Consider the following 25,608-nt stretch of genomic DNA (forward strand, 5'->3'; position numbering starts at 1 on the left):
GCTCATAGGTTTCACACAGCTGGCAGTTGCTTAAAGTTAACTTGTTGGAACTCACTAAGGCTGGCAGAAGAGGAGACCCACAGAATCCTGTTTACAGTATAGAGGGAGGACATTCAGCCCATCCTGACTGTTTGCTAGACCAATCCAAAAATCATCCTACTGTCCTGCTTCTTCCCCATAGTCCTGCATCAATCCAAAATAATCCCACTATCCCGTGCTTTCCCCGTAGTCCTGTATCAATTCAAAACTCACCTTAAATGTCTCTCTCTCTCTCCATCGGTCTGTATTAATCCCAAACTAATCCCATTGTCCTGCTTCTTCCCCATAGTCCTGCATCAATCCAAAATAATCCCACTATCTCGCGCTTTCCCCGTAGTCCTGTATCAATTCAAAACTCATCTTGAATGTCTCACTCTCTCTCCATCGGCCTGTATTAATCCCTAACTAATCCCATTGTCCTGCTCGTTCCCCATAGCCCTCTACTAATCAAAATCTTTCTACCCCAAGCTCTCCGCAAAATAAATCCAAATGCCTGGCTCTGTTTCTTCTTCTGCTTCAAATATTTATTCAATTTTCTGTTGAAAGTTGTGATGGTTTTTGCCTCAGCCACTCCCTGGAATGAAATATTCTAAACTCCAAAATATTAGATGTAAAGAAATTTCCCCCAAACCATTTCCTAACTTTCTAAGTGGCAGATTTAAATTGATGAACCCCAGCTCCATCACTGATTTCCCAATTAGAAGCTCTGTTCACTCTTTTAAAACCATTCATAATTTTAATATTCTGTTAAATCTCCTCTTATCTTCTCTGCTCCAGTGGAAACAGTCGCAGTATTGCAGGTCTCTCTTCATAATTATAAATTCCCATTCCTGGCATCTTTCTGGTAAATCTACATTGTATTTTCCCTGTGTTCAAACTCACTTTCCCTGCAGTAAGCAAGTGCACTTTGACATCTTTATCTCCTGGTCTCTCTTCAAAGCGTCGGGCTACTAATCTTCCGTACACCAACTGAAACGGACTGTACCCCCCCAACCATTTGCAGAGAGTTCTTTGCGTGCACCACCCATGCTAGCGCCGTTTGCAGTTTACAACCTGGTTGATCAGCTCATATTTTATTTAACATGTCATCTACTACCACATGGTTTCTTTCACAAAGACCATTACTAAACAGGCTCTCAGCTGCAGAGTGCATAACTATGGTGTTTAAATTTTCGCACATATCTTGAAATTCCTCACTGGCGAATTCCCCACCATTATCTGTGATGAGCTTCATTGGTGTTCCTAATCCTGTTCCCACCCATTTCTCCATGACCTTATCTACAATGGTCCTTTTGTCTTTAATATGTATCATTTACTATGTATCTGTGGATAGACTAAATCTGGTTGCCATATCTATGAAGTGTAGTAAAAAAATACCCCTATCCTTGTCCCAAACTTTCAAGTCCATTGCCACTGCATCGTTAAATTCCCTGGCTAGTGGCCAGCTCACAACAAGTTGCGGTGGTGTCTTGCAATACTTAAGGCAAATTTCACACTGAGCAGTGATTTGTTCAATAAGATCATCATATCCTTTATCGACCATCCCGCATCTCGAAGCAGAGTCTTCAGTTTCTGTGGCGCCAGATGTGCAAACTGTCTATGTAATTTCCAAATTATCTTTTTGTCCACCAAATTCTCATTCTCAGCAGTTAACAAAACTTCATGGACTTTTTGATGAGAAATCTCTGGGTTCCTTAGTGGCAAGCAGTAATGGCCTGACCGAGCAAAATGTAGGTCCACGTTTTTCCTAAACACGACTGCTCTATCATTCTTCATATCTAGTGTCATCTGAGCCTGCTTCATTGCAGATCGACTCAACAATAGCGGTATCTCGCTAGCAACCACATCAGTACTGCTAAACAGATTGATCTCTGCTATCTTACAAGGGAGGACCAACCGTTTAGAGAATGTTGATGTATTGTCATCTCCAAACCTGAAGCAGGTAGAGCTTTCATACTCCTTGACCTTCCGCCAGTCTGCCTCATCGAGAGACTCCAGATAGCAGTCAAGCCAGTCCATGCCGCACACCATAGAAGTGCAACCACTGTCCAGAACTGCACAGTTGAAGGAATCTACCATCAAGATACTCATCTCCAGATTCAAACTCTCAGTGATCAATACAATTCCATCATGGCAGTCACCATCATCATTTTCAGTTTCAGATGAATCCGTCTCCTGGGTCACTTCAAAAACACGATTCCTTCGCTGTGGGCAGTTCATTGCGTAATGGAACTGGGAATCACACCGAAAACACCGATTAACCATTCCCCATGCATTTCCTGGGTTTAAACATCTATGGTCACCATCCCAGGCATGTTTTTTGTCCCGACTCTTAAATTGGCTAGGGTTACGACCATTTTCAGACCCCTTGTCATTAACCCCATCTTTGTATTGGAATCTTCGTCTAATATTTGGTTGACCATGAAATTCAGTCACCATTGAATCCTCTATCCTTTGTTTTACAGTATTGTTGTTCGCATTTGCTGAAGAAGTGGCAGGGAACGACCGTTTCCCTAGAAATTTTTTTTTTAGGGCAGCAGCCATTTGATCTGAGAGAGATTCTTTCCTCCGGAACTGAACCCCTGTTTGTACTAAAAGACTATCAACATGGGAAATGCGAGCACAGTCCAGTAATTTAAATGCCAATACCGATTCTGGAATTTCAAGTTCAAATCGCTGTAGTCTCCTGTACCATTAATCAAAATCCATGATATATTCTTCCATGGACTGATCATCCGATTTCCTAAACCTATCAAAGATCGTCCAAGCTTCATACGCTTCCAATAACTCATCCTTTTTGTAGAACTTATTCAAAAATTGTATCAGTTTAATGCCGCTTCATGATCCAAATAATCCACTTTCCACTCTGAAAATACCTTACTCCTTATCTTACTTTTGGCTGGTAATGATAATGCCAAAGCCATACCTTGCTTCTTCCGGGGTACAGCAGTAACCCGGGTCCACATTTCAACTTCAACCTTCCATTGCTGATAAGGTTCGGAGTCAGAAAAATTTTGTGGATACTCAAACCTTGCAATTTTGCACCGACCTTCCACCATTCCGTAACTTAAATTGTTAGCAACAGTACACTTCTTTTCCCTTAGAGGACTGAGACAGAAAGCTTCATGTACAGCAATCAATCAGCAAAGCTTAGAATTCATCCTCTGCTACCACGTTATTTACAATAAGAGGTTGTGGTGGAAGAATTAATCCAGGCTGGTCTCTTGGTTAAAGCTAGTTTATTTCCAAAGCAACTCCTCAGTGCTACTAACTTCCTAGTAGCTTCCACACAGAGTATTCCAGCTGTACCTTTTTATACTATTCAGTTGGGATAATTAATGCCCATCGTCTGTTTAACTAGCAATTGGTTTTAAAAAGATGATTGCCATATTAACAAACATAACATAATTCTGAATATTGAATTCAACAACTTTAGATCTTGAACTCCCTCCTCCATCCCCACCCCCTTTCCGTTTCTTCCCCCTCCCTTTTGTTTTTTCCAATAATTTATATAGATTTTTCTTATCCCACCTATTTCCATTATTTTTAAATCTATACCTTTAATGCCCTGTTAGTCTTTCCACCCCACCCCCACTAGAGCTGTACCTTGAGTGTCCTGCCATCTATTCTTAATTAGCACATTCATTTAGATAATATCACCACCTTCAACACCTCTTTGTTCCTTTGTCTGTGACATCTTTTGATTATCTGCTCCTATCACTGCTTGCTTGTCCCTACAACCACCCCCCCCCTCCCCCGCAACTTCTCTCCCCCCACCCCCCCACCTTAAACCATCTTATATTTCACCCCTCTCCTAATATTACTCAGTTCTGTCGAAGGGTCATGAGGACTCGAAACGTCAACTCTTTTCTTCTCCGCCGATGCTGCCAGACCTGCTGAGTTTTTCCAGGTAATTCTGTTTTTGGTTTCGATTTCCAGCATCCGCAGTTTTTTGTTTTTATGACATAATTCTTGCAGGTTTCTCCATTTACATTATGGAATGGCATATTCTTCAATTACTCTGCTTGAATGAACTTAAAATCCTGAGGTTTAGAATCAACAGGAAACCTCTCCTTTTTGGCGACTACAAAATACTGATGTTAAAATACAAAATTTTCCTCACTTAAAGAAACAATTCCTAACCCTGCCGCCACATTGATTTTCAGAAATCCAGGTCTACTAGAGTATCCTTGTCCTCGACATTATAAAGTCTGATTTTGAAGCCCAATCTAAACAAATCTGGTCCTAAACTAACCAAATTAGTTTTATCCTATCAGGCTTTGGCCACAATTCTCTTAGCTCAAGTGAGGCTCTGAGAAAGGAACATTGTCCAATGCCTCAAGCTCATTTTCATAATGCTCTCACCTTCAGGAAATAATAGTCTGATGCTTTGTAAACAATCTGATCACATAACTCTGTGGATACCAAACAGAGGAAGTTAATTACTCTGCTATCCAAATCAGAGAGTGGACGCCAATGATTTCAATCAACTATCTAGGTTGGGTTACCGCAGGAAGTGGAAGGTCAAAAAGCAATGAATGACATAAGCTTTTTTATGTTAGAAGACACAATTGTCCCTGTCCTTCAACAGATTCATCATGGAGTGATCATGAAGCAACACCTCATTATTTCATTTCTGAATGCTGGTGCTGATTTGGTATGCTCACCATCAAGTTTGACCTAAGTTGGTGTGTATTCCTAAAGTGAGATGGCAGATTTGGCCAGTGTTACAGGTTGTTTCACTGGGGCAAAAAGATAACTACTTCAATTGAAATTGAAAAGTGCAGCAACAGGGCTGAAAATGTCTGCAAAAATAACCCTGGAATCGACTGATTATTTAATGCTGGAAAATTATTACTGTCAGCGGCTTGAAAAGAATTAGAAGAAAAGCATCTCATAACACAGGCTGGCTTTTGAAGCAGAACCAGCACCAAAATTTAAAAGAACATGAGAAAAGTCTGTCATATGCTTTGTTGGGCATAAAAGAAAATAAAGAAAGATTTGGCTGCAGCAGTTGAGACAGTAGAAAAGTATCTGCTTTGAAATACAGAACATTCAAAGAAGTCGGCAAGGGTCTTTGGACTAGTTTGGAGTGATACCTCATGTTATAAGTTTAAATTGATATCTTGCATCTGGGTACTTAAGTGTGAAATGAAGCCAGCTGCTGTTGATCATCTTTAATGAAGAGCAGTTAGCCTGTCATGCGAGATTCTTGGTCAGGACTTTGCAGTACTCGACAGCTTCATGAATTACAATAGTACAGGTCTCCTCTGCAAATGGAGAATGATTAACATGTGCCATTGTTAACCATTATAAAAAAGACTTTGCAGTGAGAAGTAGACACACCCATCTTACTGATATCTGTAAATAAACAGTTGTTTCCTTAAAAGCATTATTATAACAGTTTTTACTTGCAATACTTTCATATTATGAGTATTACAGATGGACTGCAGCGGTTCAGGGTGGCAGCACACCGCCACCTTCTCAAGGGTAATTAGGTATCAGCAATAAATGCTAGCCTAGCCAGCATTCCATGAACGAATAAAAAAAATAATATAATATAATAATTCAGATGTGGGGGCGGGGTAGTGAAAATGGGTTCTTCAACCAAATAAGTTTAAGAACCACTGGGTTAATCAGCAAACACAATCTCTAACTGAGGCTGAAAATACATACACTGTTATTGAATTATGTCACATTTTCACAAAATAGTGAAAGCAAGCAATGTTAAGAGTAGGAAGAAAAGAAGTGCAAAAAGAGAGTAAGAGGTCCTCTTTTATATATTGTAAAAAGGGGAAAGCCACGAGAAATGAACCAAGGATGTTAATACAGTTTCTTCACTTTATTGTTCAGCTCCTCTTATAACATGCAGAGATGAACTAATGAGTACCTGCTCTTACACTACTTTACCTACATACCTGTTTTGTTAGCAGCAGTTTTTAATACTGTTTGAGCAAGCAGTGAAGTGGCGGTGGCAGACACCTGAGCTCCATCAAATGCATGCGAGAAACCTAAGCTTTCCAGGTCACTTCTATTCGATGAGAACACTAAGTCCAGTGAAGGCAGTTTTAACATGCATTCCACCCTTGATACAGGTAAACAGCTGAACTTAATCTGTGAAGGCTACAGAGTACAAAGAAAAAAGGATTTTGGAGGTGTGTGAATCAGTTAAACATATTTGATTCATACAAAATAAAACTATAACATAAGTTTACCCAAATTAAACCATTAAAGCTAAATATACTGATTAACTACAGACCTTGTGTGGTGCTACTTATAGGTAATTCAGAACCTGAAGTATGTTCTCTGATGCTGAGCATGGGACTGCAGCAACCAAATGCAAAAGTGGTTTACCGGTCATTGTAATAAGACAAATTTAATAAAGAAACATAATCCATGACTGACAAGGTAAAAACTATTATACACTTTATCACCATAAAAAAACATATATTGGCATGAATTTTGCAGTCAACGTCGAAGCAACTGGACTCACCACTGACCTTGAAGAAAGATGCCTACAAAGATCTAGTGATCTCTGGAGGACGGACTTCCCCTTTCCCAATGTCAGTTTAAATCTGGTGCTCAGCCAAGGGGATCTTCAAGTGTCCAGCAAGTGATGTCACCAAGCAAAGTAAGCAGCCAGTCATACTGATGTATTCTCACAGACAGCAAAACAACAAGTCAAAAGCCACTTTGAATCCCTTCACTTTTAATTTTTAAACTTAGAGTGAAATCCAATCCCAAATGTCATTTTACTCTCCCAAAGTCCAGGTAAGATTTTCAACATCAGGACTGAACCAGATTTCAAGCCCCAGGCCCACAGGGAGGGGCAAAGTAATAGGAGAAACAATAATACAGGCAACTGTATAGTTATCAGTAATGATTTAGGGCCCCCATCCTTGCAAACTACTGCTCCATCTCCAACCTCCATTCCTTTCCAAAGTCCCTGAACCTCCCAAATCTGTGGCCATTTTTCCAGAACTTCTCAGGAGCATTGTATAACAAAATTTGATACTGAGCCACATAGAGGCAATATTAGGGCATTTATCAAAATGCTTAGTCAAACATGTAGGTTTTAAAAAGCATCTTAAAAAGGAAAGAGAGGTAGAGAGATGGCAAGGTTGAGAGGTACAGGGGTTTAGGGAGGGAATTCCAGAGCTTGGGGCCTAGGCAACAGAGGCAGGGCCACCAATGGGGAGTAATTAAAATCAGAGATGTTCAGTGGGCCAGAATTAGTTAAGCATAAATATTTCAGAGGATTGAGAGGCTGGAGAAGATTACGGAGATAAGGAGATTAGGAGGAGTGAGGTCATGGAAGGATTTGAAAAGAAGGTTGAGAATTTTAATGAAGGCATTGCTTAACTTGGATGCAATGGAGGCCAGTGAGCACAGGGGTGACTGGTAAATGTTAAGGACATAGGCAGCAGAGTTTTGATTATCTCAAATTTACAAATGTGGGATGCCAGTCAGGAATGCATTGCATAACCAAGTCTAGAAGTAGCAATGGCATGTATGAGTGTTTCAGCAGCATATGAGCTAAGGCAAGAGTCTGGCAATATTACGGAGGTGGAAATAGCAAGTCTTAGTGATGGTGTAGATGTGGGTCAGAAGCTCATCTTATGGTCAAACATAATACCAAGGTTGTGAACGGTGTGATTCAAACTCAAAGTTGCCAGGGAGAGGGATGGAGTCAGTAACTAGGGAACGAAGGGGGATCAAAGACAATGGGCAGGATTTTGCCCTTGGTTGGGGTGCTTGGCGGGGGCGGTCAGGAAGCTGACCACTGCCTGCAATCGGCTCCGCACTGCAATTTTACGCAATTAAGGCCCGCCCTGCGTGGATTGAGAACGGCAGTGCTGAGCGCTGCCTGTGCGGGCAGGGGAAGGAGGGAGAGTGGTCCTGGCGCGCAGTTTACGCATGTGCGTGAAAGATCACTTCAATCTCCCTGAGGCATGGAGCGCTTTCTTAAAAAATTAATAAAGACAGTAAAAATGTAATAAAACATGTCCCCCCGTGTGACTCTGTCACGTGGGATGGGACGTATTTTTAATTGCAAAATAAAGTTTTTATTTAATCTGTATTAGCTTTAGGAAACCTCATCCCGCTCTTGGATGAGGTTTCCTAAAAAATGTAAGGGTTGCTTGGCAGCATCAAGTTCAAGTTAACGAGGTTGTTAATGGCCTTAATAGGCCTTTTATTGGTGGGCACACAGCCAACTCTGGCGCGCGCCCACTGAACGAAACATCGCAAGATGTTGGGACGCAAGCCCGACATCATCGCGTGTCATTTTACGCTTGGGTGTGTCGGGTGCACACCCACATGTCCAGCGTAAAATTCTGGCTAATGGCTTTAATCTTCTCACTGTTTAGTTAGAAGAAATTCCTGCTCATCAAGTACAGGAAGGTAAGCTTGCAGTCCAATAATTAAGCAACAGTGGAAGAGTTGAGAGAGGTGGTGATAGTGAGGTAGAGCTGGGTGCCTGTAGGGTACAGGTGAAAATGCACACTGTATTTTTGCATGATGTTGGTGGGGGGGTGGCAGCATGTAGATTGGGGGCAGGGAGCACTAAGGATACATCCTTATAATTATCAGAGATAATGGTGAGGGAGCAGGAAGAGAAGCCATTGCAGTGATATACTGGCTACAGTTAAACAGGTAAAAATGGAACCAGACAAGCGGAGTCCCACCCAGATGGATGACAGTGGAAAGGCATTAGTGAAGGATGTTATGGTCAACCATGTTAAATGCTACAGAGAGGTCAAGAAGGGATAATATCACAGTTACAGAAAATCTCATTGTCCAAACAAAATCATTTTATGTTTATTTATAAGGCTTTAATTTCAGTTGAGTCAGGAATAAAAATGGCATCTCGAACCAGTTCGAAAAAAATAATTCAGTGATTATGATAGGCTTCAATTGCAGCCATTCATGTGGTTGCATTCCTATCAGTGTTTATATGACCTTTGCCAATCTTTATTTCAGTGAATCAGTATGTTAAAAGGCTTACACGAGCCAATGAGATGATACACTCTAGCCAAGATTTGTAATCATAGATGTCAAACTTACCCATTATTTATCTTCTTTTGTTGTTATATTAAAATGCTTTCAAATTTAATGTTTAACAAAGTTGTATTCCCAACCAATCTTTATATTTGCTCCAGGAAAAGTGGAAGTGATATATTCTTACCTGCACCCTCACATAAACTACAACATCCACTGGAAATGAGGAATACGATGAAGTAGATGATGATACTAGAGATGTCGTTGATTCCTCCATTGCGTCCTGAACTTCAAACTGACCCACATCTTCATCTTGGGAGCTGAGAGCTGTTAGAGGGAAAGTACATTGGTCAGCAATACAAACTATATTGCTTTCTTCAATCTCATTTTATACCTCAAATTAATTTTTGCTTAGTAGTACAGAACTTGAATATTGCTGAAGAGAGACATCCTTTCACCATGGCAATGCCTCAGCTAATCAGAGATAACTTGCCGACTAATCAGCACCCTTTTCTCCTATAGTATAAATAATTATGATCTTTTCAAATTTGGCATTGTTGTGTTTGTCCTGATAAGCGTAAGACAAAAAATTTCAGCAACGTCTCTTTCTTCAGCAATATACAAACTAATATCTACAATTTACATTTTTTCACAGAATATCAATTTAAACCTTTGGTCTGCTCTGATCTTTAATGTCAAATAAAGCAAAGAATTTATTATACAATGTTGAAGTCAGTTTATAATTTGTTAAAAGTTATAATTAGAGGTACAGGTGTAATATTTATCTACATAAGAAAGTGCAGTAAATATCATAAATAATTCTCAGCACATCAATCCAGATTTCAAGTACAGAAATAAGAGCAATGATGGAAAGAGGAAGGCGCAGAGAGGCACAGTTTACTGAATTATTGTGTGCAGTGTGAGAAAAAAAAAGATCTCTCTAGGTCAGTTCATCACTAAACAAAGCACCCAGCATGCGAGGCCACAAAACGTAGGTCAACATGATCTTTAAGATCCATCACATTTTGAAAACGTGTGGAAGAAGGTCCTAAGATAAACAATAAAGATCACTGACAATTACCTTCCCTTTTCCGTGACTCTATATGGATATGACTACCCTGGCAGAAAAGTCTGTCCAAAGAAGTTGGTCAATTAGCCATATTTGCTGAATAATTTTACACAAGAGTATTCTTATTCTAAATACAGGTGGTAACTTGTCAGAAATAGATGGATAATTTTGAACTATTTAAAAAAAAACCCAAAAAAAACCCACTAATGAATGTATCTTCCTTTTAGTAGCCTTTGCTTCTCTCTGCAACATTACATCTCAAGAAATGCTCAACATTTTTTCTTTGCAGAAAGCAGCTCTCAACAGGTGTGAAAGTCTTTTGCCAGCAGTTAAAAGTCATTATCTTTCGTAAGAACATACAGGTCCTAAGAAGGAATAAAGCTTGGAGAAGTGATATGTGAATTGCATTTGCTCTGCCTTCTTTAGGTTGGAAGTTGCAAAATTTAATACGGTATTATGGCAGTATAACAATAATCTGCATGCACTGATCCCGTGTCATTTACCTTTCCCTTTTTAATATCTTTAGATTCCAAGTGAGCGGAGTGAAATTTTGCATTCATGATGTGAATGAAATTCTCCCCATTTCAGACATCTAGGACAAGTTTAGCTCAGTTAGATGCATAGCAAATTCTGCCTCAACAATGTACCTCAACCTAACCTTTACACTTACTGAACTATCATAGCCTTTTTCCATTTCCCCAGAGTAGCCCTTCCATATCCTCTTATAGAGATCATCAATTAGCACCAAATAAGGGATAGATTTTTGCTTTTGCTCTGGATGAAGCTTTCAAATTACAAAAAGCTTTTACAGCCAACGGTCTGTATTCTATCAGTCTCAACTGGATGTGGAATCCAAGTTCCATAGGTGAAAGGCAAGTGTATAACCAATTACATAAAAACAAATTCTGGTCAGTAACTGTCAGATCTGTGCCATTGGTTTTACTGGAGGGAGACTCTAAAGGCGGTGCAGAAACAGAGGGACCTTGGTGTATATGTACACAGGTCATTGAAGACGGCAGGGCATGTTGAGAGAGCACTGAGTACAAGAGTAAGGAGGTCATGTTGAACTTGTATAAGACACTAGTTAGGCCTCATCTGAGTACTGCGTCCAGTTCTGGGCACCATACTTGTGAAAGGATGTGAAGGAGATTCACAAGAATGATTCCAGGGATAATGAACTGCAGCTATGAGGATAGATCAGAGAGGTTGGGACTCTTTTCCTTGGAGAAAAGAAGTCTGAGAGGAGACTTTATAGAGGCATTCAAGACCCTGAGGGATACAGGCAGAGTAATAGTAAGAAACTGTTCCCACTCAAGAGAGCATCAAGAACTAGAGGGCACAGATTCAAAATAATTGGCAAAAGGAGTAAATGTGACGTGAGGAAAAATTTTTTCACACAGAGGGTGGTTGGAGTCTGGAATGAGCTTCCTGAAAGGGTAGTAGAGGCAGGTTCAACCAACATATTCAAAAGGGAATTGGATTGTTACCTGAAAAGAAAGAATGTGCAAGGTTACGGGGATAAGACGGGGTGTGGGACTAGGTGGATTGCTCTTTCAGAGAGCCGGTGCAAACTCGATGGGCTGAATGGCCTCCTTCTGCACTGTAAAGATACTGTGATTCTGTGAAATTCATGCCTTAATTTTCTTCATGGAGCCTACTTTGTTGCACTTCCAATTTAGCAAGCATACATATATATGCCTCTTTCAATGGCAATACTATGCAGCATGCAACACACTACAATAAATTCTCTCAGGCTCACTCTGCTCACACTATGCCCAAGCAGTCCAAACTTTGGATACAATGGGCATAATTTTAACCTGTGCAGCGGGGAACAAGTTCTGGTGTAGCGAGGTAGTGGGGTAATTCCGCAAAAAACAGTAGCATATCTCAGAAACCACCTGTACTACCCCCTTTAACCTGTAAGTTTGAAATCCACGTGGAGATGGTGTGTCAGTTGTTTGCATATGTTAAGAGACAAATAATTGCAAATTTAACCCCACGTTTTGGTTTTAACAGCTAGCTCAAGGTGTGAAACTTGCCAGGGTCAACAAGGTGAGAACATAGCAGAAATTGATGACTCTCTGAATATGAGAGGCTAGAAAGTCTTTAAGGACTAAAACAGCACAACTGCCTCCTTGCCTAGATTAAAGACTTGCTCACGGAACTTATTTGCAGAGTGTGCTTTCACCGCTTTACAGGGGATTTTCAGTATTCTGAAAGTCATTTCTGCAACCTTGGACTTAACTCACCTTAGCCTGCATTTGATATCTGCACTGTCAGCCTTCACTGCAGCATTAGAGCAGCTTATCTACCTTGGACCTCTGGTGAGGAACAGGAGGAACAGCACCAGGAACACCAAAAGCAGCCAGGAGCAACACCAACGGCAGCAGCGGCCTTCTCCTCAGCCAGCTGCTGTTCCACAGATCAGAAGTGATGGACACGGAGTTCCAGTTCATAGAAGGCAATCTCCCCAGCAGAAGGTATACAGGCAGAGGATCAGCTTTCTTGACATGAATGAGCAGCAATGCCTCAGGCTCAGACTTTCATGACAGGTTGTTGCTGACATCTGCAGCCTCAAGATCTTCTCCCCGTGTGGGCCAGGTGGGCATACATTGCCATTGGACACCACAGCACTGAATTTCATTGCCTCTGGCCCCTTCCAGGAATCTGCTGGTAATATATGCAGGATTTCAATAATCTACTGCCCACAATTGTGTATCCCAGGTGACTGATGCCATGTTTATCAGGACCATCTTTGCTACGGATGAGGTTAGTCAGAACCAGGGGGCTGGCACATTTGCTGCAGTGGCTGGATTCCCACGGGTGCAGGAATTGCACATTAACTGCACACGTGTGGCAATCAGGACACCCTCAGATCAACGAGCAGTCTTTTCCAGTCAAAAGGGATCCTACTCTATCAATGTTCAGTTGGTATGTGCGTGATATGGTAGAAATTTTATGCATGTGCAAGATATCCTGGAAGGTGCCATGAAGCCTTCATTCTGCGCTTGTCACATTTTCCACTTGGAAGAATTCATTGTCAGTCAAATTTAATGCAGTTATCACTTTTATTTTGATTGAGGCGGCTATATGAAGGTTGTTGCATGATTGTTAGCCTGCTTCTAGGAAGTGACACACAACTGAGATTTAATTTCAAGGTAAAGTACCGTTACACAATGCTCCTCATTGGGATCCCAGTACATATGACAGACATAGTCACTCTAAGTGCTCCTCCCATGAGCTCTCATGGATTCCTACTGTTACATTACTACATTTCCATATTATCGAGGATTGAGACACTTGACTGGATACCCATGATACAGAATTCATCAAAACACTCATTCTTTAGCATGATACGCTGTTGTGCTTGCCACTGGAAATCTGCTGACTCTTTTCTACTCTAATGCTATCTTTATGTGGGAGAAATTAGCATGTGGAAAAGGATTAAAGCCTGAATAAATTTAAATGCTCCACGTGAACTGCTGATTAACAAGCAGCTAAGAAGCATAAAACACATCAATCCGAGGACTATACATTAACATGTAATAGAAATATTTACTCACAGGGATATTTTTATTAGCATGGAGAAATAAATGAACTAATGTTTGATTAATGCTAATGTGCAAAATTTCTACCCTTTAATGCACAGCTGGCATGTGCACTAGCTCTTAAACAGAGCAAAATAAACCCTCAAGTGAATGGGGAAGGAGGTAGGTGGTAAATTAAGTTTTCTTCATGTTTTTGTATATTTCACCATTGTAGCGTAAGCACGTGTTTGAAGTCTGAAGCTTGAATTATGAATTTTAACATGAGTGCCTTCATTTCATCAATTCAAAATATTTCAAATATTAGGATGCTAGTAATGCCCTGCATGTTGAGCATTCAGCAGGGCTACTTTAGGACAGATAGTTGAGAGGCACATAGGAGAATAATGACCAGCCTCCTAGTTTTCAGGTGGCTACTTGAAAAATTCCAATTCAAAATAGAGATGGGGATCAACAGCACTATTATTAAATATGCAAATAATACTATAATATATTCCAAGGTTTGGTAATAAAAAAATCAATAGGTTTCAGGCTAATTAGGTAAGTTAACTGGATAGATGCTTATGCAGCAGATAGTGGAGAAATGCTTATCTACGTATATAAGGTCAAGAAACTCAAGATATGTGTACTCCATGCATGGGTGCCCAATAAAACTAATTTTGTGGTAATCAAAGACCAGTCACTAAAGATTCGCAAGCAACGTCTGGTAGCTGATTGGAAAGAAATGGCACTCTTAGAAGTATTTCACGGTCAATAAGGGTGCAAGCTTAGGTTATATAATATTTTGGCACATCCACACTTGAAATATTAAGGTTTTATTGAGGTGGTGGGGAGGGCATCAAATATGACAAACAAATATCTCTTATTTCTGAGTACAGAGTTAGGAAGTTAGGGCTATTCATTTTGGAAAAAATTAGAAGGTCAAGAGGAATATGAGTAAAGTTTTAAAAATTATGTAAAGATTGAATGTAATTATTGGGATAAATTATGCAAAATGCATAGTAACAGTAGGACTAGAGGGCATGAATACAAAATAAGTAGAAAAAGACTCAAGTTAGATGTCAAGTTTTTTCTCAGCAGGCTGAGAAAAATCTATTATTAACATTTAACATTAACATAACAGCAGAGAAGAAATTTTCTCTTGTGAAAGAGATACCTGTATAATGTCTTTCAATTGGAGTTATAGGAATAGTTTCCAGAGCTTTTTCTAGGAAGTCCAGTAGGCAAGGGCTAATCACCATTTCTTCAGGAAGAGATTGCAAAGCAACCCAAGCATAAAGTTTTGCTGTTTTCACACCTCCACTCCCTTTCCCTTTGGCTGCAAGAAATATTAATTATCAACACAATCTGAAGTATGATTTTCTTTAATTATAATATCAATATATTTTTATAATTCTGTTAATAGTAGGCCAAGGAGGTGATGTACAGTGGCGGGCCCAGACAGTCAGGTGAGTCCGAGGTCTCACTGCAGCCAGGCTGACAGGCTCCAGCAAGGGGGAGGGGGAAGTTGGACAGGGCAGGGGGTTAGGGTGAATGTGGGAAGGCAAAACGGTGGGAGGAAGCCCCCGTTTGAAAGTGGTCCAGGAAGGAGGCAACCCCCTTTCACTGACGTGCAGCTCACAGGGTGAAACCTGTCGGGCAATACGTGGGCGCAAGTCTCTACCACCACCCATTATATTGGAGCGATGGCAGGATGAGACCCTTAATTAGGCATTAATTGCCCACAAAGTGCTCTCCATTGAGTCACAGGCAGGTGACCCATCTGATGAAGGGTGGGGGCATGTGGACCCATGGTGGATAAGCTGCTGATGGCACTGCACCCTAATTTATAGTTCATCTGCTTGTTTTTCTGCTTGCAGGCGTCCCGTAAAATTCAGCCACGGAAGTCTGTAATTTTTATCTCAAATCAATTCATCACAAGCCATAACATGTTGAGAATCAAATGGGGTTACTTTCCAATAATTTTTTTTTTAAAAAGTAAACTAGTTTAAATATAAATATAATCACTGAAAACATATTTTCTATCAGAACTCTTAAAAGCTTTTTGTATTCTTTTATTCTAGTTATCTTTTTGTCCCTACAGACTGCAGCATATATAAATATTTTTAAGCTTTTGAAGAACACTTCACAAATAAGAACATTATAGCTCATTAAACCAAAAGGAAAGCAAAAGTAAAGCTTAGATAGGGCTTAATTAAAATGTAAATTAAATTCTGTGTACTTTACAACATAGAGGCACAATTGTTTGTAAGCTTCTTGAAAGTTTCTTTCAGGATATTTGTACAGTATTAAAAACATTTAAATTGTAAAACAAGGCAAATTCACGCTGGGTTTAGCAATGACAGAAGCATTGTTACTACAATGATATATGCCACTTCAACATATTGCTGGCAGGAATCTCCTTAACTGCATTCAGTTCTCCCAAAGTTAAATATTACTAATACAATATATGACGCTCACTGCAAAATACAGGCATTTACCAATTTAAACCGCACAAAAATAAAATCATAAGGTTCTGTTTCTATAGAAATAGAAGTGTATAAACTGGATACCTGATGGTAAAGGTGGGGGTGGGGGAGGAAGCAGCAGGTTAGCCTGGCTGTAATTAGTAGAGGATGCAGGGGCAACACCACTATCTTTCATACTGTACAGTTTGGATTCTTTAGACAGAGTTCTTGGCAAAGATGATCCTCTGGAGGTGTTTGGAGAATCTGTCTTTAGTGTCTTGGAGTTATAGTGCAACTGTTAAAACAAAATAATAATTATTTGTAATGCTTTACTGAAACTAAATTGCTTCAGTAATGTTATACTGAAACTCTTACAAAATTTGACAATGTTGTCTTACAAATGTCAGCTGGAGAAAGAATCAATCAATTAGAGTTGTTGAAACTGTCCAACCATAGCAGTTGGTTTCTGTATTTTTATTAACTGAAATATGTTATGATCTCCAGCTGCGGTTACCACTGGACAAGCCTGATCCCAGGATGGAACCCAGCTTGATAGATCCTAACTTTCACTTGTTTGTTTAGATCATGGAGAGGGGCTACTGAACAGAGTCACAGGAGTGAGCTAACAAGCTTTTAACGAACGAATAAAACATTTATTAAACAAGAAAAGATAAACTATATTATAATATTCCTTCACCCACAACTATACCTTTACAGATATATACAGATTTATAAGGATAACACAAGTTACAAAAGCTATCTTATACTCTAATGTTCACAGTAAGTACAGTCTATGTAAACCAATAGGCAACCCGTGGTCAGACACACCACACTCTGAAACCAGGTGACAGATGCCACCCCAGACAGATGCTATGGATCTCTCCTCAACTCCCCTTAAACGCTTATCACACGATGAGCCAACTAGTCTCACTGAACCTTGTTTTTCACACGAGGGTTTCCAATCTCCACTCTTAAAGGATTCGTTTTGGAATCTTCTCCCAAACCAACAATTTCTCTTAGACACCTTCCACAAGACTTCTCTTCCAGGATTTTGAACTCTGCTTCTGATGTTTCTTTCCCCTGGATCACCACACACATTCAAGCTTTCTTCCATGCACTCTCTCTCTCACCTACTTAGCTGTCAACAGTATGCCACTGCTTTACATGCCCATAGCAAAGAGTTATAGACCTTCAGTTGTCTCTTTGGACCTTGCAAGCTGTTCTCGCTTTAAATCTGCTTTCTGTAGCTTTTGTCTCTTTAAATCTGAAGCTTGGAGCCTTTCTCTCTGCCCCTCACTCTTAACCTCACTTAACAGGGCCTATTCCAGGTTCCTGTCCTTCCTTTGGCTAGAGGGTCTGCTTGGGGCTTTCTCCTGTTTCATTTCCCTTGATTTTGGGGTCTTTTCTTTAGCTTGGGACTGGCTATCGGTCCCCTTTACTCCAGTCTCTCCTAGCAGCTGTCTTCAAAACCAACTGAACTCAAACAGCTTCCAAATCATACTGCTGTGTCTAGTTTCTTCTGTGGGTGCGTGTCTGTGGGAGTGACCTGCCTCTCTGGACCTCTGTTGCTAGATAACAACCCAGTTTCTCTACTCTTGCTTGTTTAATTCAGCTGTAACAGTTGTAAAATTCTCATTCGAAATACAGGCACATTTTAAAGTGAAACTAAAACTCAATTTGACCTTTTCTTAACACACAAGTGCAGAAATATAAATCAAACTTAAATATTAAAGCTAAAACCGATTGCTAACACCTGCAAATACAAAATATAACTTACTTAAACTATCTCTATTTCCTAACAAAGAATAGCGCTACAAATTTGTTTACTTTCTTCAGAATTCTGCAAATAGCTCCACTGATGTAATGGAGTAGCAGGAACTAATGGTTAAGCATCAAGATATTAAGCCAGATTGTCGCTCTTGGGTCAGCGCCTCTGGAAAAAGTGCCACAAATGGTACGCAGATCAGAAGTGCCCACAGAGGCTACCGAGTGCCAAGCTGGAATGTTTACAAGGCCCACCTCGGTTCACCGCATTTTCATCCCAGTTGCTTTGTAAAACATTAGGCTACCTCCTCACCCACCCACCTCCCATGCCCATACATGCCAACCTATTCCCTCCACCCATCTCCATAGCCTCTTACAGTCGCTATGCCAACTCATGACCTACACCTACCACCCTTTGCCGTTACATTCTCCATGCAAACTCTCACAGTATCCACCATAGGCAGACTCAGGAGCCAAGCTGAGATGAGAAATGAAGTAAAGTTCTAAATATCTACTACAGAGCTCTCTATATCACAAGGAAAAGGATACTGAGAAAACTATTAGAACTAAAGGTTGACAAGTCCCCAGGACTGATGGGCTTTCTCCAAGGGTCTTAAAAGAAATGGCTCCAGAGATTCTAGATACATTGATCGTAATTTTCCAAAACTCCCTGGATTCTGAAAGGTCCCATCAGATTGGAAAATAGCAAATGTAATTCCTCTGTTCACGAAAGGAGAAAGAAAGCAGGAAACTACAGGCCAGTTAGCCTAACATCTGTCACAGGAAAATGTCAGAATCTATTAATAAGGAGGTTATAGCAGGACACTTAGAAAATCTTAGTGCATTCAGGCAGAGTCAACATGGTTTTGTGAAAGAGAAATCATGTTTGACTAATTTACTCCAGTTCTTTGAGTAAGTAACAAGCAATGTGGATTAAAGACAGCCTGTAGACATGGTGTCCTTGGATTTCCAAAAGGCATTTGATAAGGTGCCACATCAAAGGTTACTACACAAAATAAGAGCTCATGGTGTAGGGGTAACAGATTAGCATGGATAGAGGATTGCTTATCTAACAGGAAGCAGAGAGTAGAGATAAATGGGTCATTTGCGGGTTGGCAAGCTATAACTAGTGGAATGTCATAGGGATCAGTGCTGGGGCCTCAACTATTTACAATCTATATAAATGACTTTGATGAAGAGACTAAATGTATGATTCTAAATTTGCAAATGACACGAAGATAGGTAGAAGAGTAAGCTGTGAAGAGGACATAAGGAGTCTGCAAAGAAATATAGATAGGTTAAGTGAATGGGGAAAAATTTGGCAGATAGAGTATAGTGTGGGAAAATGTGAACTTGTCCACTTTGGCAGGAAGAATAGAAAAGCAGTATATGATTTAATGAAGAGAGATTGCAGAACTCTGCAGTACAGAGGGATCTAGTTACCCTGGTATACAAATCACACAAAGTTTGCAGGTACAGCAAGTGATTAGGAAGGCAGATGGAATGTTGTCATTTATTACAAGGGGATTGGAATATAAAAGTAGGGAAGTTTTGCTACAATTGTTCAGGACATTGGTGAGATCACATTTAGAGTACTGTGAATAGTTTTGGTCTCCTTTCTTAAGAAATAATATGATTGTATTAGTTGTAGTTCAAAGAAGGTTCACACAACTAATTCCTGGGATAAAGGGGTTATCTTACAATGAAAAGTTGGACAGGTTGGGCCTGTATCCATTGGAGTTGAGAAGAATGAGAGGTGATCTTACTGAAACATAAGATCTTGAGGGGACTTTCAAGGGTGGATGCCGAGAAGATGCTTACCCTGATGAAAGAGACTAGAACTAGGTGGAGATGAGGAGAAATTCTCTCTCTGAGGATGGTTGGTCTGTGGAATTCTCTTCTCCAGGCAGCAGTGGAGGCAGGTTAATTGAATTTTTTTAAAGGTGTCATGAAGCTATTAATGTATATAATATTTTGGAAAATATTTTTCTTTTAAATATATACGTCGAGTCTGCGAGTCTTAATTGGATTAAAGCCAGCTAGTCTGGGTACTTTGATGGGTACTAGTTTTGATATGGAAGAGAGATAACATGCATTTGCATTTTTTGAATACAGCATTCAAGAGGTGGGATGAAAACTTGATGCCTTTCTAGCAGCTACCAAGCAATATGTTTATATTACTAATAAAATTGGTACAATGAATGGGGTTTCATTGTTAAAAGGTAAAGTTCAAAGAGACTGGTGATACAATGAGAATTTGAATTCAATCAGTTGTGGTAGGTATAGCTTCAGTAGTTTTCGGGTGTGCAGAGCAGAGGCAATGTAAGATCAAAAGGCTGCAGGCCTCCACTGGCTCCACAGTGAAAAGAACCTCATTTTGAATTGGTAAGGTGAAAATGCTTTGCCTGGTGTTTGGTTAAGTTTATGGGTTGCTGTTGCCTTAATGGAGATTAGTTTGAGAATTTGTTAAAAGTTATGAGCAGTAATTTGTAGCCATGTGTATATATATATTTTTTTAACCTATGTAAATTAATCAAATGTTTCAATTAATTTAATGTAAAACCTCAAGAACTGGTGGTCTGATTCCTGAATTTAGAGTCACATCTCAAACATAACACTTAAAATTATAGGTTATGACAGTTGTTTAAAGTTTCCCTCTGAGAATTTTAAATAACTCTGCTTTACCAATTGCATCGGTCATAACAAAGGTTGTATTAGATAGATTCTTGATTGACAAGGGAGTCAAAGGGTATGGAGGTAGACAGAAAAATAGAGCTGAGGCCACAATCAGATCAGCCATTATCTTATCAAATGGCAGAGCAGGCTTGAAGGACTGAATAACGTACTCCTGTGTCTAATACGTGTATTCGTATGTCTGTTCCAATGTAAAAAAAGTCCCATTCATGAAAGCTCATTCAAAACATTTAAATCCCCTCAAGTGCTTAATCTCTTCTCAAAGTAAGCATTTGTATTGATAACACCACATCAAAGGCAACTAATCCTTTAATAACCTTTGAGCTGTCAATCAAACTGTGCACTCTCCCACCTCCACCACTGTGATAATAAGTTGTGGAAGGCTAAGCATTACTAATACTATAATGATAGCACTTAGGGTTATGTCAATACAAAGCTATTGAAACTGATAAAGTAGATTTTTTTAAACTCTTTATTCACAAGGTGGCAGTTTTTTTTTAAATTTTCGACGGGCTGGCTATTTAAAAAAAAACCTGACAGCTTGACAGTTCTTCAGAACTTATCTGCCTTTTAAGAGCAGTTATGACCTCTCTAAAGATTAGTAATACTGCCATACTGTGAGATAAGGCCCTTGGCTCCAGTGAAAATGGGGTCTGATTGAACTCCGCACTGAGTTCAAATAGTCCTGCTGAGTTTGGGTTTCCCAGATGTAGGAGTCACATCCCACCACCGCGGCCTCCGCCCCAGTGAAAATAGGAGCTATCCGAAATGGAAGCGGGGCATCCGGTTTTGGATTCCACAGGCCATTTTTAAAGGTTCCTAGGGTCTCCACAACTCCGTGAAAATCCAGCCCATTATGTCATTGCATGCCTCTCCTTTCTAAACCTGGAAAATGGTGTAAGAAATGTTATGCCCAATGCAAGTACATTTTTAAAGTCCAACTGCATTTCAAGTACAATCATTTGAAAACATTGTAACCATGTTTATAATAAATATTTGACAGTATTTTAAATGAGAACTAACTCCAGCTTGCAATGTATATGCCCTCAAAGAAAATGAGAAGGTTTCAATCAATATATTATCCTTCTATACGTTACCTCCACACGAGGTAAAACAATGAAAACGTAATAGGAACAAAGATTATTTCATATTGCGAATTCTAAAAGAAAAATTAGTATCAAGCAACTGGGTTTTTAAACAAAGAGTAAGCAATTATTATTTTTTATAAACAGCAAACACAACTTATGAACTTCCCCTTATTATAAAGACGCCCTTATTACCTTTACATCTACTCCTGGAATGTAAAAAACTGTGTTCTCAAACTCCGTAGTCTTGGTCTGAAGGGTATGTGGCACTTTTTTGCCACCTATTAAATGCGAAGTTGATGGATAATTCTGATGTATTTTTTTCTTCTTTGCTGGAGTATCTTGATCCAAATTCTTTAAACTCTTTTCAGTACTCCTGCAAAGAAATACAAATGCTTTAGACATTGCCCATGTCAAAGATCTAAACTGTAGAACCAATTTTAAATATTGTTGAAAAAGAGACAATTTTTGTGGAAACATTTTGTCTTATACTCATGAGAATTCGCAAGAAAATATCAATGTCAGGAGGAACAACGTGTTCATACTGTATGAGAAGAGCACTGATTTGTTGATAATGTTCCACTTAAGGAGGCCACCAGTATATGCACTGCAACACCATATCATGGCGATCTCGACCCGCCACCATTGCGTGAATCAATATTTACTGAGCTTATGAACTTGGCAGCTCATGCAGTTGTGTTCAGCTTTAATGACATGTGAATACCCAAGTAGGTGGTGTTGCCATGGGATCCTCTCTTAGGCCCAGCTCTTGCAAACCTTTTTGTTGGGATCCATAAGAAATACGTCTTCAATGGAATGACACCCAACCTCCTACCCCTTGCATTTTTCCGATATGTGGATGATACGTTTGCTATATTTAAATCCACAGCTGCATGTAATAATTTCCTTGCATGTCTTAACGGGCTCCATCCTGCGCTCAAATTCACCTTTGAAATGCAGCAGTCAAATGAACTCCCTTTCCTTGATGTACTAGTTGAGAAATCTGCTAGGGGGTTCTCTACCACTGTCTACCGCAAGCCTACCTTCACTGGTCAATACAAGCGCTGGGGCACTTACAGTTCCACACGCTATAGGATTGGCCTCATCTGCAACCTTGCAACCTCGTAAATAGGGCCTGAGCCATTTCTCACCATGCAAGCTTGGTGCTGAAATAGGGTGCATCAAAGACATTTTGCAGGATAATGGCTATCCTGATCAGTTCATTTCATGCTGTATATCACCCAAACGCATGAACGGGTCCAAGGCCATCACTTTAAGCACTGAAAAGTGCCCAGTCTAGCTCAGATTACCCTGGAAGGGCATGGTATCTCAAAAATAGAGCAACAGGTGAAGGTACCTGTTCCATGCTACTATTATGCAAGAGCAACACCAGCAGTATTCACCACTAACAGGATACTGTCGTCAAGCCTAAAAGATGTTTTGCCCATCACACATATGAGTAATGTGGTATATGAATTTCAATGCCAATGTATGTATGTAGGTATCTAGGTATGAAGGCCATACGTCCCTAAGATTGGTAGATCGTATCAAACAGCATGTCCCTTCTGCTGTTTGCAACGGGCAAAGTTCCCAACCAGCCTGTGTTTGTAAAACTCAAAACACAGTGTCCAACATTAGATGTGATTCCGCGATTGGACAACATTTGCTAAATAATCATGTGTGTTAAGAATTACACTGACAACCATTTAAGATCGTCAGTTGAGCTCGCAGTGTGGTGCATTTATGTGTACTGGAAGCTACATATATTAATATACAGGGCCCTGTTCTTTGCAGACAGAAAGAACATGTACACACATTGCGCCCATTTCAGCTAAACAAAATAAGTGACAGCCATTCGTTGGTTCATCCCCCAGGGCAATGTCTTGACCAATCAGAGTCAAACTGCCTGGTTTAAATTTCAAATAATGCTTGGCAGTTAACTGTCAGTCACCATCAACTTGTGCATTCTCCATGGCAATGCCTTTACCAATCAGATTCCACTTGCCAACCAATCAGCGCACTCTTCTCATACAGTATAAATATGTTGTTTCCCTTGACATTGGTATTTTCTTGTGAATTGCCCTGATGAGTGCAAGATGAAAAGCTTCAACAAAAATGTCTTTTCAGCAATACTCAAGTTCTGTACTACCAAACGACTACAAATTTAAATAATTAAACATTAAATTGTACGTTAAAAAATTCTACAGTAATATTAAAATTCAGTTGAAATCCCAATTGACAGTTTAAGATGGAGTATCCAAAAAGCAAATCAATCTGTTCTTGATTTTTTGCATTTTTGTGTTTTCAGAAACAAAAGTTTCTTTATAAAGACCTAAAACAATTATAGTATTAAATCATTTGTTGAAATGACTCTAACAATTAATTTTCATTATTTCCCCAAGCTCAACTAATACCACTGCTGCTGCAATGTCATGACTTCTGCTGTTGCATCAGGCGTAATGAATGCAACTTTTATTAATTACTTTTCATATGTTGCAACTATTTGCCTCCTCATAGCCACAAATTATTACTTCATTATTTCAATTTTCTCTTCAATTTCATAGATTGCACTTGTGTAACGGAGCATTGTGTGTCAAGCAATGAAAAGAACATAAGAAATAGGAATAGGGGTAGACCATTCTGCAGGATAATGGCTGAACTGATTTGTGGCCTTAACTCCACTTTCCTACCTGCCTTCCATAACCTTTGACTCACTTGTAGATCTGTCTAACTCAGCCTTGAATATGTTCAATTACACATCCTCCACTGCTCTCTGGAATAGAGAATTCCAAAGAATAATGACCCTGTGAGAGCAGAAATTCGTCATCTCCATCTTAAATTCGAGGCCCCTTATTCTGAAACGGTGCCCCCTTTCTTGCCCCCTTTTGCATTGATTTTCTACTATTCTTGGGATTTATTCCGTGTCTTCTACCTTGAAGACAGATAAAAAATACTATATCTGCAATTTCCTCGTTTCCCATTTTTTAATCCCGTCTCATTCTCTAAGGCACCAACATTTATTTTAACCACTCTTTTCCTTCTTATATCCTTGTAGAAGCTCTGACTGTTTTTATATTTCTTGCTAGTTTACTGCACTAGTTTGGGTTGCAAGATTAAAAGCTCTCCATTTTGAGTGCTAACTGATGCTGGTGATGCTGCTGTGGGCTGGTCAGAATCAAAAATATTATGAATATAGGTGAGAACTCGGCATATTTATCACATTAATTAGCTATTTACATTTAGCTGGAAGCCATATGAATTCAACCAGAGGAGTAACCAAGACGAACAGCTGGAAAGAAGCTTCCCTACCAGAAAACTTTGACATCATTTACATTCAACAGCGATCATTTGCGCTCATTAGACATCGGTTGCACTCAAAATCAATCATTGTCATTAACTGCCCCAAACCATAGCACTCAAACATTTGCGATTAGCAAAGTTATTTATCTTAAGCATTCTGACACCAAAACAATCATAAAGTTTATTTCCCATGTTTCTGAACTTCTATAGCTTCAAAAATCCTAAAACTGAGCTAACCTCACTTTAGAAAAAGCAGACTGTTTTAAAATGTATGTTTTGACAAGCTAGTTTTATGTTTTTCTTCATAATTTATAACTAGTGCAGCACACCCATGTATTGCCCCCACACCCCTCTCCCAGATTTCAGTAGTTTTCTCCACCAACATCCCCCTGGAACAATTTTCTCCTGCCCAGCTCCTGGATTGCAGCGGTTTTCTTCCACCACCTCCCTGCTCCATCTTTCCCCCATTCTCATCCCCCTCTTTTTCTTCCGCCATCCTCTTCCACTCTCTCTCCTCCATTCTCCTCTTTCTCTCTCCCAGCAATATCGCTCTCCCACCCCCTCCAGCCCCCAACCAACACTCCATCTCTCTGCAGGTCCTGGGCCAGGCAGGAGCCGGAAGTGACGGTGACCACCTGCTCTGCTGCAGTTCCAGCTGCTGTGAA

General features: G+C 39.8%; 1 protein-coding gene across 11 annotated transcripts in view; it reads right to left on the reverse strand.

Moving 5' to 3' along the window:
* kiaa1109 (KIAA1109 ortholog) overlaps positions 1-25,608 on the reverse strand; it is a 533,049-nt gene that overhangs the window by 55,669 nt on the left and 451,772 nt on the right. For 7 of the 11 annotated variants that reach the window (XM_078539938.1, XM_078539945.1, XM_078539962.1 and 4 more), the window contains 5 exons: positions 21,839-22,019; positions 16,206-16,395; positions 14,810-14,971; positions 9,227-9,366; positions 5,958-6,162 (listed from right to left, as the gene is read on the reverse strand). In XM_078539938.1, the coding sequence (XP_078396064.1) occupies positions 5,958-6,162; positions 9,227-9,366; positions 14,810-14,971; positions 16,206-16,395; positions 21,839-22,019 (878 nt within the window). The remainder of the gene's footprint in view (positions 1-5,957; positions 6,163-9,226; positions 9,367-14,809; positions 14,972-16,205; positions 16,396-21,838; positions 22,020-25,608) is intronic. The other 4 variants (XM_078539971.1, XM_078539953.1, XM_078540014.1 and 1 more) reach the window with 2 other exon arrangements.

Source organism: Cetorhinus maximus, chromosome 1, assembly GCF_964194155.1.
Source record: "Cetorhinus maximus chromosome 1, sCetMax3.hap1.1, whole genome shotgun sequence".
NCBI lineage: Eukaryota > Metazoa > Chordata > Chondrichthyes > Lamniformes > Cetorhinidae > Cetorhinus > Cetorhinus maximus.